The 17,832-nt window shown below is 48.7% G+C and overlaps 5 protein-coding genes across 5 annotated transcripts; 2 read left to right on the top strand and 3 right to left on the bottom strand.

Moving 5' to 3' along the window:
- Positions 1-2,171: 2,171 nt before the first annotated feature.
- N7479_008596 (threonine/serine exporter family protein) lies at positions 2,172-4,781 on the top strand (the record flags this gene model as incomplete). The annotated part of the gene is made up of 1 exon (XM_057256289.1): positions 2,172-4,781. The coding sequence occupies one exon, from the start codon at positions 2,172-2,174 to the stop codon at positions 4,779-4,781; it is 2,610 nt and encodes an 869-aa protein (XP_057103747.1).
- Positions 4,782-6,786: 2,005 nt separating this feature from the next.
- On the bottom strand, positions 6,787-8,709 carry N7479_008595 (Mis12-Mtw1 family protein; the record flags this gene model as incomplete). The annotated part of the gene is made up of 5 exons (XM_057256288.1): positions 6,787-7,321; positions 7,375-7,543; positions 7,601-7,771; positions 7,838-8,428; positions 8,499-8,709. 5 exons carry the CDS (start codon positions 8,707-8,709, stop codon positions 6,787-6,789), a joined length of 1,677 nt encoding a protein of 558 aa, XP_057103746.1.
- A 795-nt stretch (positions 8,710-9,504) lies between these two features.
- N7479_008594 (putative phosphatidylserine decarboxylase Psd2) lies at positions 9,505-13,162 on the bottom strand (the record flags this gene model as incomplete). Its single annotated transcript, XM_057256287.1, has 7 exons — positions 9,505-9,678; positions 9,750-10,501; positions 10,570-12,099; positions 12,151-12,565; positions 12,624-12,839; positions 12,896-12,940; positions 13,019-13,162. 7 exons carry the CDS (start codon positions 13,160-13,162, stop codon positions 9,505-9,507), a joined length of 3,276 nt encoding a protein of 1,091 aa, XP_057103745.1.
- Positions 13,163-13,826: 664 nt separating this feature from the next.
- N7479_008593 (putative MFS glucose transporter) lies at positions 13,827-15,342 on the bottom strand (the record flags this gene model as incomplete). Its single annotated transcript, XM_057256286.1, has 2 exons — positions 13,827-15,191; positions 15,244-15,342. 2 exons carry the CDS (start codon positions 15,340-15,342, stop codon positions 13,827-13,829), a joined length of 1,464 nt encoding a protein of 487 aa, XP_057103744.1.
- Positions 15,343-15,806: 464 nt separating this feature from the next.
- On the top strand, positions 15,807-17,427 carry ssn3 (cyclin-dependent serine/threonine protein kinase SSN3; the record flags this gene model as incomplete). The annotated part of the gene is made up of 3 exons (XM_057256285.1): positions 15,807-15,897; positions 16,155-16,308; positions 16,359-17,427. The coding sequence occupies 3 exons, from the start codon at positions 15,807-15,809 to the stop codon at positions 17,425-17,427; spliced, it is 1,314 nt and encodes a 437-aa protein (XP_057103743.1).
- Positions 17,428-17,832: the final 405 nt, after the last annotated feature.

The raw sequence follows: 17,832 nt of genomic DNA, 5'->3' as shown, positions 1-17,832 counted from the left end.
CTGATATCCTCTCAGTGGTTTTATGAGCCACCTTTTACGGTACTTAATTGAAAGTCTCGTTTGATTGCCACACCAGAAAACAAGTTAGGCCCTGGTTGTCTCCCCCTGACTTCTAATCATGACTAGCACGGATCAAGAACTAGTCAGCAGCCACATCTGTAAGCTTAAATTATCCAACCTCCCCCGACGTAGGGTTTTTGGGCAGTATGGGTTGGATAATAATCATTGCCTAGACAAGCATCTCACATCGTTAGGTGGCACAATGACGAGTGAGGAGCTCATGGTTGGGATACTGGTTGAGATTATGAAGGGTGGGGGAGGGACAGGGGCGCTTAGAGCCCACTCAGGAGTGCCTGTTTTTTGTTAAACTCTCCTATAGACAATAGAAACGGTTCTAGCACCCGAAAAATTAGAGAAAGAGAGAGAGAGAGAGAGAGAGCAAACAATTTCCCCAGATATTAGTGCAACCTTTGATATGTGGTACATGTACATCGCTGGGACAGATCAAAAACCTTCAACATCCCCTCTAAGGATGGACACCAAGTCGGACCTCGAAAGTCTTCCGGGTGTCAATCTGGGGTAGGAGTACTCATCTGCTTTTCGGTGGAGATTCCAGTCCGGGGTGAGGGAGATGGCTACCAATATCGATGAGATTCTTCCCTAAGGTGTGATTGGTATCTTCATACCCCGGGTATCGATGTGAAATTATAGTATGCAGGTGGGTAATAAGATAGGTTGGTATCTTTATGTAGTTCCTGAATGGTTGAAGCAATTAGGAACTAGTGAAAAGCAGGTATCTTGCAGGTATCTTGCATGACGGAAATGTTTCGCCTGTCGGGTGATTTCCGATGATGTCAAAGGAAAAAAAAACACAAGGGATGGCCTGGACTGATTCATAATTACATTTCACACAGCAATGTGGACGGAAGCAGAAGGAGAATGGGATTCTTAGTCAATATGGGAAGATAAATTAACGCTAAAACAAAAAAGATTCTCCACTGATCTTCAACCTCCGATGGTGAAGATCTCTCTTCGGCCATGTCTCGATCCACACACCCCTTTGACTTGACGCGGCCATCAAATTCTTTTTGACTCTGCGGATTTGTGGGACCTCATGGGCCTGTGAAACCCCTGGTCTCTTTGGCAAGGAGCTCGGTCCCCGTGTCTCTCCCCTTTGAGGGATCTTCTGCTCGGCCAAAAATCGAGATTCAGCGAGGTTTCGATGATATACGATCCAGAACGTTGGCTGCGATGGCAATCCATTCCTTTTCAGACCAGTAAACCGGATTTCGCTCAACTAATGTGCCAATCTCCCGCAGTATACCCGGCAAGAGGAATGTACCTTATCTATTCACCATTCTAGCTGTCAGTTCCATACCTCGACTCATCCTTCACTCTTGCTATCGGCCTTGCCAGCTGATTGATTATCGTGGCAAAATGGCAAAACCCGTGAGAACCTAGCATGGGGATGGCGCCTCTACGGCTACACGGGGTCATCATGGCCCCAAAGAAATCCCCTCCAATGCAGTCTCATTGGGCCTCTGACTCTTTTTGATATGGTCCGTGTGCTGCCCAGCAAATCGGAAAAGACTTTTTTTTTCTCTTTCAATATTAGTACTGTCTTTAACCGAGAGGGTCTCCGTAAATAGAGGAACTCCTGCATCCCAGAATTCGTGTCCACCGTCTCTTTTATATTGGTTTGCCTTACCTGGTTTCTTTTCCCACTGCCCCTTCCTCCGAGGTTGCATATGTCCTTATTTTGCGATATAATATCCTATGTCTAATTATGTACACATGACATAGTTGTCATTCCTGGCAGGACTTCCTCCGATCTTAACCCCTCTCCCCGAGAAGCTCTAGACCTGGCGTGCAGGTTCGTGCCAGCTCTTTGTATTGGCGTCAGTGTCTCTTCTTCTTTTCATATGCTTCTGCTTTGAACGAGGTATGCTCACTGTCTGTTTGGCTGCCGAAGCCCACAAAGTCCCAGGAACAAGAGGCTCTCTCTATGTTCTCTCACATAGCTGACTGTTGCTGGGTTACAGTTGACCACCTAGGCATATGAACGGCGCTACCCGTGCTTTTATCTAAGAGCTCGGTCACCCAGGGGGTCTGTGAGCTCTACTGAGTAACCAAGAAGTAGATGTCAATTTGCGAGAAAGGATTACACCAAAATGGCGGGAGGTTATTTTGACCTTCCGGTCTCCCGCAGCGCCTTTGATGAAGGATCGTCAAGTCTATCAAGGTTGCGTTCCTTTGCATCATCATTGCCCAGTGAAAGCGTCCAGGACCAGCCAGTGTCTCAGCTGTGGAGCTCTAGTGACGCTAGCGCACAGGACAAGTATCGGAATGCAGGAATTCTGAAAAGCACGAACCGTGTCAGGCCTACGGCCAGCAAATCCGAGTCGAGAGAACCCGCTAAGTCCATGATCGAATTCCGACTGGATCGAAGGGGCACTGAGCTGCCGCAAAGACCATTACCGACTGCCAACATTCCGGGCTTCCAGGAAAAAGTCTCCCCAAGCTCCCAGCTGATACCACAGGTGCAAGATGATCGCTTTAGCGCACCAGTGGATGGTACAGGTTTGACGATCAGCACCAGGACTAGCTCCCCGGGAACTCGAGGGGAGTATGAGCTTGGTCGGGGTACGAATGACAAGGGGCGGACTATCTGCTTCGCACATGAAAGGGCCCACAGGCTCGCATCCCTTCTCAATTGCCCCCCGAATTCTCCGAAACAGAGCCCTCAGTGCAGTCTAGTATCTTTAACAGCCTCCACTCCCGTTGGAGCGGTGCATTCGACTGAAGCTGGAGATAAATTTCCTGTGATAAGCTTCCCCGAGAAACAAAAACTCTTCGACAACTTAATAGATGAACATGGAGCGGACTTCTTAGACGGGGGATCAACACCGCCCACCTCTGAAGCCCATTATCTAGTGCATCAAATGTCACCCCGAGGGCTCAACTTCCTGACTCGCCTTCGCTCTCAGTCTCCCGGTTTGCACTCCAGTGACCAAGGCACCACCAGCGAGGATAGAGACTCATACGAGTCTGCTGAACGGACATCGCATTACCGCGGAGGCATTCTTTCATCACTGCTCAAGCTCTACGACCAGCCCCGTCATAGCCACAATCAAGGCCGAGGACGGTATGGGCGTTCTCGACAGGGGAGCTCTTCCGAGTTCAGTGGACGCGACCTGTCCCCGGACTCTGTTTGGAAACCGCACAGGAAGTGGTACGATAAATCTACCGCTCGTTCTAGCACTTCCATGGCTGGCTCATCCCGCCATTCTGGGTCCCCATTTGCCATGCTCACGCGGTCCCACAGCAGTGGTGCTGCCATTCCGAGCCTAGGCCGCTCACGTCCGAAGCCTCAGCTTGAGGATGAAATCCATATCACTGTTCATATTGCTGAACTTCTGTCTCGACAACGGTACTTGATTCGGCTTTGTCGCGCTTTAATGAAGTATGGGGCTCCAACTCATCGATTGGAGGAATATATGCGCATGACAGCTCGTGTCATCCAGATTGATGGCCAGTTTTTGTACATACCCGGCTGCATGATCATCTCCTTTGACGATGCCACCACGCACACAACAGAGGTCAAGGTCGTCCGGTCCAGTCAAGGCATTGACCTGGGTAAGCTGGCCGATGTGCATGAGATTTATAAGGAGGTGATTCACGATGTCATTGGGGTTGAAGAGGCAATACAGCGGCTCGATGAGGTTATGAAGAAGCCGAGCAAATTTCACATTATGTTCCTCATCTTCGCCCACGGCTGTGCTAGTGCATCAGTTGGGCCTTTTGCCTTCAATGCCCGACCTGTTGATATCCCCGTGGCATTTCTGCTTGGGTGCCTTCTCGGAGTGTTGCAATTGATCTTGTCCACAAAATCGAGCTTATATTCAAATGTGTTTGAGATATCTGCCGCAGTCCTGACGTCTTTCCTTGCTCGTGCCTTCGGAAGCATCAAATTCCAAGGTGAACCTCTGTTCTGCTTTTCTGCCCTCGCACAGTCGGCCATCGCCCTCATCCTGCCAGGATACACTGTACTATGTGCTAGCCTGGAGCTCCAGTCACGCAGCATAGTTGCAGGCTCTGTTCGCATGGTCTATGCTATCATATACTCGCTGTTCCTTGGTTTTGGAATTACTATTGGCACTGCCGTTTACGGGCTCCTCGATTCTCAAGCCTCGACGGCGTATACATGTCCCGCCAGCCCCATTCACAACGAGTACCTGCAGCGGCTTCCATTCGTGATTCTATTCACTGTGTGCTTGGCGATCGTCAACCGCGCCAAGTGGAAACAAATGCCGATTATGATAGTAATATCTCTCGCTGGCTACGTGACCAACTACTTCAGCGCCAAGCGCTTCTATTCCAACACTCAGGTTTCGAATGCCCTAGGCGCCTTTGTCATTGGTGTAATGGGAAATTTCTACAGCCGGCTACGGCATGGGCTCGCCGCTGCGGCAATGTTGCCGGCAATATTTGTCCTTGTTCCTTCCGGTCTTGCCGCTAGTGGGTCTCTGATATCGGGTATTACCTCTGCAGAGGAAATGACTCGATCTCCATATGCAGTTGTGAACAATGGAACACAAGGATTCGTCGATGCGGCAAAGAAACTTTCAACCGATGAGGCTAGAAATCAAAGCTACGGGGTGGTTTTCGATATCGGATATGGCATGGTCCAAGTTGCTATCGGTACGACGGTTGGTCTCTTTCTAGCCGCTTTGGTGGTATATCCGCTAGGCAAGAAGCGAAGTGGACTGTTTAGCTTCTAGGCTATGGGGTTCCCCTCGTCGCCTCTCCTTATCTCCTATATTGCATTCATCTCCCTTTTTGTTGTGCGTATTGCTTTGTTGTCACGCTCGACTACCGAGTCTCTTGGATATTGCACATATGTGAACTTCGACTTTTGATGAGCAGGAGTTCATTTGCTGTATTTCTAATTGTTTTTTCTTTCGTGAGACCGGCGAATGCAAAGACTATTGACCTCTTTACTACGTCTTCTCGGACTTTTCATTATCTCTTCTTTCTTCGTTCCCGTTCTCCTCCCCGATCAAGTCTATCTTGACTCACTATCCTGACTTTTTCCATCTGGGCATATATAGAAGCTACGATTCTCACGAGTCACGACTAAAATCATCCGAGGCCCTCCTCTCGCGTGTGCATATCCTTTCATTGTCCTAATCCTTCATCCCAGGTGCTATATCTGAATATCGAGATGGAAAGAACAAACTGTGTTCTGTTTTTCATTATGTGTATCTTAGCGAAATATTGAAAGCATTGATTGAGGAAACGGCAGTGTGGCTTCTGTCATTCTTTGTACAATAGGCCCAGACCCTTGTAGATGTGGTATGATATTGCCATAATATCAAATGACCATGTACCAGTAGCAGTATCCCATCCCATCCCATCTAGAGATATGCCTTTGGACTTCTCAAAATAGGAGTCTCGGAAGCCCATAAGAATAGTCGGTTGCTTATGAGTCTTTAGCGTCTCTTTTGGCGGCCTTTTCTTTCTTATTTCCAGAACGCTGAAAAAAGCATAGACCGCAACGTTAAAGCTATAGATGGATCTATACATATGTAGGATCAGGCAAGTGAAACAGCAGCACTCAAGGGAACTTCCGAAGAGAGAAAATCAATGTCTTTCGGCTCAACTCTTCCCAGGCATGGTCAAACCATTATGAGTGCCAATTTGGCAACAGAGAGCCAGAGCTATTTTCCGCAAGGAAGAGCCTTTGGATCAGACGTCCCTCCAGGTAGTAAATGTAGTTTTACTGTGTGCACGTCCTTCCCAAGCTTGACGGGCCGAGAGATGCGGCCATCTGGACTGTCTAGATTGCGGTCTTGAATGTTGTAGCCATCATAAACTTCCGCTGGTCCTCGTCGTGACGAGTTCTCAATCTATATGAATTCATGAAATTGCTTGCTTTCAATATAAGATTACTAATTCTCAACTTTCTCCAGTACCTAGCTAGCCCTAGAGGTAACTTCGATAGATAAGCCCCATATCACTTGTTACTTCTTATACATAGAAAAAGATGAAGATATCTAGAAAACAGACCACCAAAAAGACGACTAAAAGCACATAAGGCTGTATAAGGGGTCGATTGTTCTTAAGGAGTAATGTGCTAGGACTTCTAACATCCGTGGACAGAGAGCATAGGCCGGTTGTCGTGATGATCCCAAAAACTCCTCGTGTGAAATACTAGCAGCTTGATCTGCCGTGGCTTTAATAAGCCCCGGTAGAAGATCTATGTAGTAGGTACCTACATATGTAGAGACATATGAATGCCTTTTTTTAAAAAAAAAAAAAAAAAAAAAAAACGAGAAATGGAATAGAAAATGAAACAAAAACCAAGACAGAGATGTGGAATGGAAACTTGGTATGTATATGATTATTATATCAGATAAATTGGGACATCTTACCATAATAACAGAAAGAAGGTGGTGATTGATGGCATGTATTAGGTACTTGACTCCCTACTTACTGTCTCAAATCCAGATGCAATGGATGCATCTTAGGAAGCACCAGATATCCCCAAACCCCAAACTCCTAGCTTGTTAAACAATTGAAATGCCAATCGTAAATGTGTCTTTCCCCATCTCATGATATTAGGCTGGGGTTTCGTCAAGATCATCGCTATCAATTCATTCATGTTGAATCCTCGCAGAAGAAAGAAAGAAAGAAAGAAAAACGAATGGTGAATCGCTAGAAAAACAGATTATTGAGGATATACATAGGAGGAGCCCTCAAGGAAAAGTGGATGGATAGTATTTTCTATCGTCTCTCCACCCGACTAAGCGCTCCCAGAATGAGACACAGATCTTCCTTAATTCTCGTTGGTGGTGGGTTTTTGTCATCGTTGCCTTCCATTGCGAGGCGACGTTGTGTGTTCTGCATATCGCGCTCTTCTAGTTGCTGTGAACAGATGCGTAATATTCGGGATGAAACGGTATCTGCCGAGGCGCGATATAGTTCGATATCATGCACACCAGCTGCGAAGGCATCGAGCGTCGGTGCCAGCCCGGATGTGATGCGTGATAATTGAGCAGAGACGGCAGATGGGGTGATAGGGGGTCGGCTTGAAGATGGGATGGAGGATTCTCCTTCTGGTGGCTGATTCGTGAGATTGAGAGATTCTAGTATGGCTTGTTGTGAGGGGTCGAGGAGAGAGGTGTCTATTTCTTCGCGTTGTGATGTACGTGAAGGTTGCTTATCTTTTTGTTGGTTGTCCGACTGTAATTTAGCCTTGACAGTTGGGATCGTTGGTTGTCGAAGAAGAGCATTAAGAGATTGCCTTTCTTTGTGTAACCTGGGAGTCGTTAGTCCTTTACACCTACGAGAGCATCTCGGCGATATACTGACTTCTGTATATGCTCCTCCAATTCCTTGATCTTGTCTGTATTTTGCACATTTCGCGGGTTCGGCTTTCTGACAACCACGGCTGGAGGGTTCAAATCTTCACGGCTGAGCCAGTTGGAAAGCTCCGAATTGCTCGAGAAATCCTGAAGAATCTCCTCTTGAATCACACGAGCTGGAAAAGGTCAGATAAACAATCCCCCTCACATACAAGTCAACGGTTTCCACGTACCTGCTAAACGCGCACTTTGATCGTCCGAGTTTGAGCCACCTGAAGGCTTTTCTCCTATTGCACGAGTGGCACACCAAATCAATAATTGTCGCATCCTTCGTGGTTCCGGGATTCCGTCATCGGCGATGTGCTTGTAGAAATCCGCTGTACCAACTTCCCGATGAGGCAACGCTATAGGAGAAAAGAGAAAATCAGCTTTTGGCCCTTTAGAGCCCATGTCAAACCGAAGAAACCTACCATTTGATGTCCCCGAATCGATCAAAAAGCTGGCCCTTCGTCCTCGCATACCCAAGCTGCTTCGCCGTCGCCCTCTATCGCTTTTATCACCCTTTCCACCTCTGAACTCTTTATTGCGCTGGATCACTGGAGTATCGGCTACCGGCAGTGCCACTTTCGTACCCTCTGGAGGTTGTACTGGAGAATTATATCCATTTGGCTCAGGCACTTGCACTTGCTGTTTGGCTTTTGGTGGTCGTCCTGCTTTTTTCGATTGCTTTGCCTCAGACTGGTGCTCTGGGCTGTCGCGGGTTCGTGATGAGCGGATCGTGTTTGTCGGTTGAAATCCAGGTTCTGTGTGCGTAGTCTTTGCCCCCCTCGTGGGCCTCCTAGTTGGAAGCTCCATGATTTTCCCCTTTGCTGGCACTGCGCTTGAAGTGGTCCCGTCGCCTATTTGCTTTTTCCGTGGCCGTCCTCTTTTCGGTGTTGACTTGGGGGGCGCATTTTCCACGTCTGAATGGGGATCTTTTGGAACCGCTTCGATTGAAGGCCTGGGCTTCTTTGATGGTAGTAAAGAGAACTGGAACCCTTCCGCATCCTCCTCGTATGCCACTAAAGAGACAAATTAGAACATTTCTTCCAACCCTCGCTCAGCAACTTTCACCCCCAGCAAATTACTCACCAGCCGGCCGCTTTCCTGGCCTGTTTGTGCTCTCCTCGAGATCTTGTTTACTTGTGCTGAGTCGCGTAGTCCTCCGTTCCCCGACTTTGCCAGCTCCACCGGACGCGGCCGCAGAGCGCGATTGTGTCTTCGGGGCGGCCATTGAAATCGTCCCCAGCGGTTCGCGACGCTTTGTCTTGGTCGTTGTGGTCGCCAGGACCGCGACTGTCATGTCAGGAGGGGTCCACGCGGGGTTCTTGTGGTCGGGGTTAAACGCAGGGGTGGCGAAGCAAGCACCCCCGTTCCGTTCTCGACTAGTCGATTCGCGGTGTCCTGTTCTCCAGTAAGGTACTCCTGGTTAAAGAGGCTTCCTGGAGAAACAGCAAGCGCGACTCTCGTGTGCTTATGAATGCCGGACTCGTATTAATTCCCTTTAGACAGCCGATCCAGCTTGATTCGGTATTTCCAAACCTGACGCTCTGTTGTTCAATGGGTGCTTGACGTGTGTGTAGGTTTGGTGGTACGGTTGCGTTGTGGTTGGGTCAGTCGGCTCCGCGGAGTGTTAGGCGCGGGTCGCGTCCCAATTTAAGATTGCAAATAAAGAGCAGTAGAATAGGCGACTTATTTAACTCAATCGCGAAAAAGACACGCAAGGGAGCAGCAAGTTGGGGTGTGAATGGTGGGTTAGATTCTCGCACGCGGTTGTTTTGGTCGGGCGCGTGGGGACCGCGCTAGTCTATTTTGAGATCGCCGGTTATACTTCAAAGTTGCTTTTACTGCTTTTGCTACTTTGATTGGAAAATATTGAAGCGCTGTTAATGTATGGCTAGCTCTAAAATTCAGTACTCTCTTATCTCTTCTACCCCCCAATCCTCGCAATGCGCAAATGCTGTTAGATAAACGCTATGATGTTTTCACCAGAATACAAAAATAACCCCCAACACCAATGTTGAAAAACAATATGTTCAGTGAGAAAGAGTAGTGGGAGTTGAGCCCTATCCACTCCAGAGTGAAAAAAAAAGACGGATCATTGGACCGACTTGAGTAAGGTGGAGGCCTTGCTTGGTGGTGCCAGGCTACCTTCGATGCGCCGTTTGGCTTCTTGCATCTCCTCGACAGTGATATTCTCCGCCTTCTTGGGCATATCAGGTTCATACTGAGGAATATCTGGGCTGTGTCCGACCGACATGCCGACTCGGATCTAAATGAGAAAGGAGTGTTAGCTTGCAATTGATCAAGTAGGGAAAAAGAAAAAAAAGGTTCGTCTCTTACCAAAGTCTCAAGAGCACCTTTGGAGTTGTCCGCCAGATCCCTGTCAAAATTGACCTTGCCCTCTTCAAAGAGCAGTAAAAGGGTGCTACCACCGAATTTGAAATATCCTAGCTCCTCAGCCCGTGAAACTTTCTCGCCGGCTTTCCGGGTGATGACCGTGCTGCCGACCATCATGGCACCAACACAAACAACCATAACTCGGCCATGCTCAACAGAATCAATGGGGACGAGAATGCGGACATTTTCACCGTAGACGTCCAAGGCAGACCGGATCGCCATGGGATTCACCGTATAGTACTCGCCTTCGATGGTCTTGGGTTCACCCATGATTCCATCTACGGGGATGTGGAAGCGGTGGTAATCTTGAGGGGCCAGACGGAACACGCCGACACTACCATTTCGGTATCGAGCAGCATCCTCTGGGTAAGCATTGCCCAACAATCGTTCAACTGAGAACTCACGACCCTTGACCCAGATGCTGGTTGCATCGCTCAAGCGGTCAAATGCCACTGAGCGACAGTCGGCGGGAGACACAACAATCTTAGGCTCATCGGGGGCTGAACACGGACGGGCGTCAGGCTTGAGTGCACGATAGAAGAATTCATTGAAAGTCCGGAACTTCTCCAGGGGCATCAGGACTTCGGACATGTCCAGCTGGTGGAAATTGATGAAGTCCTTGATCTGAGATGCCGAGGCTGGGTCGTCATATTTGCGACCCTGTTTGACACTCAAAGAGCGCAGCACACGGCGGACTGGTAGAATGTGTTAGCGAATAGATCGTTTCGTCGGACAGATACAGTTGGGTTTAAAGGTTGCATACTTCGCTTCTTTTCCATATCACGGCTTTTAATGCCCTTATACAGCAGCCGGATTCCTAGTCGTACATAGACACTCATGCGTTCCTCGTTGATCTGACCTGTGATGCGATCCTGAACAAGGATATTGGCCGAGTTCGCTCCGAGTTTGTATCCACCATATGAGATTTTTGTGATAACTTTGGAGTACCACTTGCGCTGTGCCTGGCTGGAAGTCACAAAGCCACCCATTACTAAGTTATCAACCTGGCGCCAGTCTTGACTCGCACACGTAGCAATGTGCGTGATAATATCCGCATCAGAGCGTTTCGCAAGACGTGGCTGGTGGCAAAGTGGGCACTCGCGAATTTCGATGACATGCTCCTCGCCCCTTTCATCTGCGAGATCATCGGGCTGGAGGTACTCGTCAGCGGAGCTAGATTGATCCTCACTGGACAGGGTTGGAATAGAAGTTTTCTGGGGATTGCTGTTGGAAGAAGCAGTGATGTTGGTTTCCAAAATATGCTCGTCGCTGCTAGATGGCTCACTATCTTGGCTTCCAGCATTTGACAGAGGAAGCGAAGGCGCCCTGGGAGCAGCTATTGAATTTCTCTTCTGTAGGGTTTGAAGCGTGTCCTCCAGACAAAACACCGCCTGGTCGAATGTCAGGTCATCAGTTTCATTGGACTCGTTCTCTGCGCTGAAGCGTTCGAAGAAGCTGTCGATTGTCGACTCCTTTAGCGTCGAACCGAGAGTGTCAAGCATTGTCGTCATCTCCACCTTGTCAATGCGACCACTATCGTCAGCGTCATATTGCTTAAGCATCAACCTCCAGAACTGCTGTCGGAGAGCACTGTATGGCAGGTACTTTGCCTTGACATGCAGCTCTGGCGAATGCTTGTCTTCCCACCGTTCTCTATTCTTGAGCATGAGGGGTATAGTATAAGATCTGAAGCCTTCCTTGTCAGGTGGCGGGGCTGACTCGCCATCATACATATTCAGTGTGGAGGCCAGCTGTAATGAGCTAGAACTAGCCATTTCTGGAATTCCTTCATCTGGGAGGGAAGAGGGTGCAAGGAGAGTCGGTACTGGCGCTTCGAGCATTGATTGGCTTGAGGCCGCAGTGGCGGAGTGACGCGTCCTTAATATAGGCCGAGCCATTCTGGAGAGACTTGATGAAGAGTTCGAGGGACTGATTCCAGATCTCGAAGGGCTAACTCCAGAACGCGTACCAAGCTTGGCAGCTGTAGTGGGGTCAGCTTCCTCCAAATCCTCTACAAACTGATACAATCCTGTCTCAGGGTCTGCTTCTGGGCCGGATTGAACAAGATTCTGCAGAGGGAACCCCGCTGAAGCAACAAAGTCATTCCCCGAGAACTTGTCTCGATCTATCACACTGAAGCTGATGGTATAAGACTGTTCGTGCCGCATCACCTGGAACACCATTTTTTCATGATACACCGGGTTCAGGTTATGGCGGATGACAGGAGTTCTCAAGGTCTTCCTTCCGAGAGAGGTCACGACAAAAGGATCCATGTCGAACGATGTCCGCGTTACTATAGCATAATTAACATCTGGCGTTTTGCATGCACGAGGATAATCCATACCATTTCGTTCAGGGGGCAGATCGGTCACCCGAACAATTTCCATGAAAACAATGCCATGAACTCCAGTCCCCGCGCCTGAGAATTGGTATGCACGAGCTGCCAGGGACTTGCGTCTCAAGCGAGCCAGCCGAAGTCGCCGACGGCGCTTTTCCCCCACTTCTGGACCACCTGCCGGGTCATCAGGCTCATCGGAGGTCTCATCGTCCCGTTCCAAGTCCTCGAAATCAGCGGGGGGGATCTGATCATCCTCATCGCCCGAGTATACCAATTTCTTGAACTTGCGGTATATGTCCGGCGGCGTGGCAGCGGGGTTCGCAGAATCGGCGAGCGAGAACTGCAGCAGGATCTCGCCGGATACAGTGCTGTCCTTCCTTTTGGATGTCTTCCGCTTGGAATTCAGAGTGTACCATTTGGGCTGAGAATCAAGTCAGCACGAGCCCCCAATTGACCGAGCAACGTGTCCCTCCACCCACCTGTTGATTCACCTGGCCATCGGCGAAGATGTCCTCCAAAGCAATATCAAACTCACCCAAGTAATCCTTGCCGAAGCGGTCATGGTCCCAGCAGATAGCCTCCAACAGCGGTACCCCCACTACGGGCATATCGAACGAGACGTTCCATTCCGGGTTCAGGGTCTTGAATATGGTTGGTGTTGATTGCCTCGCATCTCCTAATGTAACCACCAAATACTGTATAACATGTAAGCGGCCTCGGTTTGAATTGTCTTTGTTGGAGGGGTGCTCACTGGGTCGCTCGTGCCACCTCGATCTTTGGCTGCGAGATTGCGTCCCTAATGAAACCATTCGAATCAGCCAGGAAGTCCATAAAAACAGAAAAGGTTACACAATTCCTTTTTTTCAGTACTTACCCGGATTACTGAGACTTTGAGCAGCAGAGGTTTGGTTTCCGACGATCGCAAAGGACTGGTGCTCCTGCTCTGGCCGGGAGTCGACGACGCGCTCCTGGCGGACAGGTGCGAGCTTAAGCGTTGGGGTAGTGCCAACCGGACCATTGCGGGATGGGACACAAAAATGAGAAGAGAGGAAAAAAAGAAGAAAGAAAGCGGGTTAAAAAAAAGTGTTGGGAGGGGTGGCTTGCCCCCTAGTCAACACAATTGACGTTTAAGAGAGACCCCAGAGTTGATCGACGATATCCGCTGGGTGTCTCTTCGGGTCGATCGCAGGCCAAGAAATGACCTTATCCACTGTAATTTCCAAGTTTCTCTTTCGTTTTCAAAACAGGGATTTAGTCACATACACATTTGTGTCGAAAGATAAATAAAGATCTCAACAGAAATGTAGAGAAACGTAGAGGGGAAAAGTGGAAGAAACACAATTGGGGGCAATAGGGGACGTCAAGACTCTCCACACCGCAAGTTATTAAGTGAAAAATGGATGCCTATTGTGTACTTGGAGATCCCTGAACATGTATCTCTTTGTTTTTTTGTTAAAAATAAAAAGAATATGTATGCAATGTAAGGCATGCAAAAGATATGCAGTACCCCGCATCCTATACAAATATTGAGTCCTACTATGTACTCCAGATAGTATATTGTACGATAATCTAGGAATTATAGAAACGCTATGAAATGCTATAAAATGCTATGAAATGCTATGGAATGCTATGGAATTCGGAGACCTCCAGGGCTGTCTACAATGTAGAAAAAGGAGATAAAATCAGTCTTGTCGTCGGTCTGTGCGTCCCCAAACCTCGTCCGCATGAGCTTTGCCCTTGGTCTCCGGCACATATCGATAGATGAAGCCACCAAACAACCCAGCCATAGCCGCAAACACCCAGTATACCTTTCCACGACCACCGAGAGCATCATCGAGTACTGGGAAGAATTGTGCCACCATAAAGGTTGCAATCCAGTTGGCGCCCAGCGCCCAGCTCTGTGCCGCACCGACAGCCTCGGGCCCAACAAGCTCGGACGCGAGGATGAAGGGGACCGGGCCCAGTCCGATCGCAAAACATGCCACAAAAAGTAAGGCAGCGATAGCCGTCAATACCTTAGCGTTCATGTAGATACTTATCGCGAGAAGTATAGAACTGCAGCCCATGCCGCAGATGCTCAACATTAGGCACGTTTTTCGGCCAATGCGATCGGGCAGTGGAGAGCACGCCAACGTGACCACGAGATTAATGATAGATATCATCACCGTGAGTAATGCAGCAGTCGTTGGTAAGATGCTTTGTAGTAAAGACACGCTGTACATAACAATGCTGTTCATTCCGGTGAGTTGCTGGGCAACCATCACACCAACCACGGCAATAATAGCGGGGCGATAGTAGGGATCTTTGACAACATCCATAAACGTGACTATATGCTTCTGAGGCGGGGTGTCGCCGGGAGAGGAAGACAGCAAGGATTCTTCCTCGCCAGATGCAGGGGCGTCTGAGGTCCTCCAGCTCGCAATCTCCGCTTCAATGTCGGCATCTGGACCGCGGATGCGCTGCAGGACCCGGCGTGCCTGACTGGTCTTTTGATGTTCTGCAAGCCATGCAGGACTTTCTGGTACCAGAAACAGTCCCAAAAGCTCCAGGGCCCCGATAATTCCGGCCACAGCTAGTATGAGTCTCCAGAAGCTTGCATCGCTCCAGAAGTATCCCAGAGATTGTGTCAACAGAATACCAACATTGGTCATAATCTGGGTGAAGGCACCGAAGAGACCACGAGCACTGGGAGGAGCAACTTCCGAAACGTAGATAGGACCAACTACGATTGCAGCACCAGAGCCAATTCCAGAGAGGAATCTACCAAGACTCAAGATGGGAATCACGGGCGCAAGTGTCTCTGCCACAGGCCCTAGAATAAAAAACACCGTGGTCGCTCGTAATGCAAGAAGGCGTCCGTATTTGGTCGCGATGGGTCCTGCCAGCAGGGCTCCAAGCAAGCCACCTAAGGTGTAGATCGAAGAGACGAGGCCGAATTGCGATGGGGTCATAGGGAAGCATTGCGGTAGACCATGGAAATTGATATCCGAAGAATGAAGTCCTTTACGTTCGCATGTTATCACGTCTTTGGGGGCATTGAGCTCTGCCTGAGTAATCCACGTATCAGTAATGTTTAGTAAATATGGATGGATATCGTACCAGGTGGAAGCCAAATTGAAGTGGACCAAGCGTAACAACAAACACGAGATATATCAGGTACGGGGTAACCCTCGACCGGCCCGATGTGCCCAAAACCATCGTGAGACAAATTCTGGGTAGATCGAAGACCCCCGGACAGGTTGAAGGTACGTTAAGAGGGGCTGGAGCTTAATATGACGTTTGCCGATTGTGGTAGAGATAAGATGATCTGAGGTCAAGTTGGTAAGACGAGAAAGGTCTGCCTAGGTAGTCAAAAGTCACATTAAATTTAGCAGATAGAGTCCTCACGATTCAGAGATGACTTAAATAGTTGAAGAGCTAAAGAAGTGAAGCTACATGAAGTTGAAGCTACATGAAGTTGAAGCTACACGGCATGTGATCTGACTAAGCGTTGACTCGGGCCCCGGGCTGTCCAGGTGAACTCGTCGTATAATTCAGACAAATGCCTATGTAATATCTCTCTTCTAATCTTTCTCTTGTTTTATATTGAAAGAACTGGTAATCGTGGAGAAGGGTATCTCTCCACCAATGGAGTGACAACATCACCCCCTTCTGATCCACAAATGAGTCTGACAAACCCGCCCTCTTCCTCCGGCTCTCTCTCACGAACAAGAGTCGGTAACTTGAAACGGAGTCTCCAGGCTACTGTCGATGGTAATTATATATCTTCCTTGAGTCTGATTAATCGTGATTCCTTGGTGTAACGCCTTGTCTCTTTCTATTCCATCATGTTTGGAAAAGGTTTCCCTTTCTTGAATTCTGGAGGATTCTATTCTCGTGGTAACTTTTTCCCTTTGATTCTCTGTGATGATCTTGTCTCTGTGGTGCGAGTTTGCAACTGGAAGGGATCCTCGCCAACGCATTCGATTCTCAAGCTTGCAAACGGAATATGCTAACCGGGGTTTACACAGATGCCATTGAATCAAGAAGACCCGGTGGTTATACCAGCAAAGTCCGGGTCCGAGATCGGTATAATATAGTAGGCTTCATCAGCAGCGGTACCTATGGCCGAGTGTACAAGGCTGTTGGTAAAAATGGCAAGAAAGGGGAGTTTGCAATCAAGAAGTAAGAAGCCCTATAGCATTTGATTTCTTCTTCATTCTAACCTCACCCAGATTCAAGCCCGATAAGGAAGGTGAAACGATCCAGTACACGGGTTTGTCACAATCGGCCATCCGTGAAATGGCATTGTGCACTGAACTCTCACATGCCAATGTTGTCCAACTAGAAGAGATCATTCTGGAGGACAAGTGCATCTTCATGGTATTTGAATATACAGAGCATGATTTGCTCCAGATCATTCATCATCATACCCAGCCTCAGCGACATGCTATCCCCGCACCCATGGTCCGCTGTATCATGTTCCAGTTGTTGAATGGACTGCTCTATCTTCATACCAACTGGGTCCTGCATCGTGATTTGAAACCAGCCAACATTCTCGTCACCTCAAGCGGTGCTATTCGCATCGGCGACTTGGGACTAGCTCGTCTGTTTTACAAGCCACTCAACTCCCTGTTCTCCGGCGACAAAGTCGTCGTCACAATCTGGTACCGTGCACCCGAGCTGCTCATGGGGAGTCGACACTATACTCCTGCCGTCGATATGTGGGCAATAGGATGCATCTTCGCCGAACTACTCTCGCTACGGCCAATCTTCAAAGGCGAGGAAGCCAAAATGGACAGCAAGAAAACAGTCCCCTTCCAACGCAACCAGATGATGAAAATCGTCGAAATTCTCGGTCTTCCCCGCAAAGAGTCCTGGCCAGGTCTAGCCTCTATGCCCGAATATTCCCAACTCCAATCCCTGGTGCTCCACCGCCAACCTTCACATTTCCATCGCGGCTCTAATCTTGAAGGCTGGTACCAGAGCTGTTTGAAAAACGGTGGATACACGTCCACCTCCAGTGCCGGCACTCCTGGTACAGATGGATTCGATCTTCTGTCGCGTATGCTTGAATATGACCCAATAAAGCGGATCACCGCCGAGCAAGCCCTTGAGCACCCGTACTTTACCAACGGGGGCCCTATCAGTGGCAACTGCTTCGAGGGCATCGAGGGCAAATACCCACACCGTCGAGTCACCCAAGATGACAACGATATTCGCACCGGCAGTCTTCCTGGCACCAAACGAAGTGGACTGCAAGATGATTCGTTGATGAGGGCTTCCAAACGCCTTAAAGAATAATCTTTTCATTTGCTTGCTGCATATTTGTGTTGATCATGTTTTGCGGGTGGACAGGCTGGCCATGGTATCCACCCACATCATATATTTAATTCAGTGTTAGCGTTACAATAACTAGCGAAGTTGCATCAAGATAATTTGCGTGAGATTTGGTCTTGGCCATTCAGCCCTGTAAACTACAAGACCCTTACGTATTTTGTATTGTGAAAGTGAAGGAGTCATTCAAGCTCTACTAGATATGTAGTGATCATTTCAATTGCATAGGATGCGCCATTTGTACTCATACTTAGAATTTCCCATTTCCCAATCCCATATCCGCAATCGTACATGTTGAACCATTCCGAAACCCCCAAGCCTGCCGATGATAAGAACGCCGAAAAGATGAAAAGGGTTGCGTAAAGGGATAAT

Source organism: Penicillium vulpinum, assembly GCF_028829585.1.
Source record: "Penicillium vulpinum strain IBT 29486 chromosome Unknown utg000004l_segment0_segment0, whole genome shotgun sequence".
Taxonomy (NCBI): Eukaryota; Fungi; Ascomycota; class Eurotiomycetes; order Eurotiales; family Aspergillaceae; genus Penicillium; species Penicillium vulpinum.
Note: the sequence above shows the minus strand (reverse complement) of the source record. Positions and strands in the feature narration are given on the sequence as shown.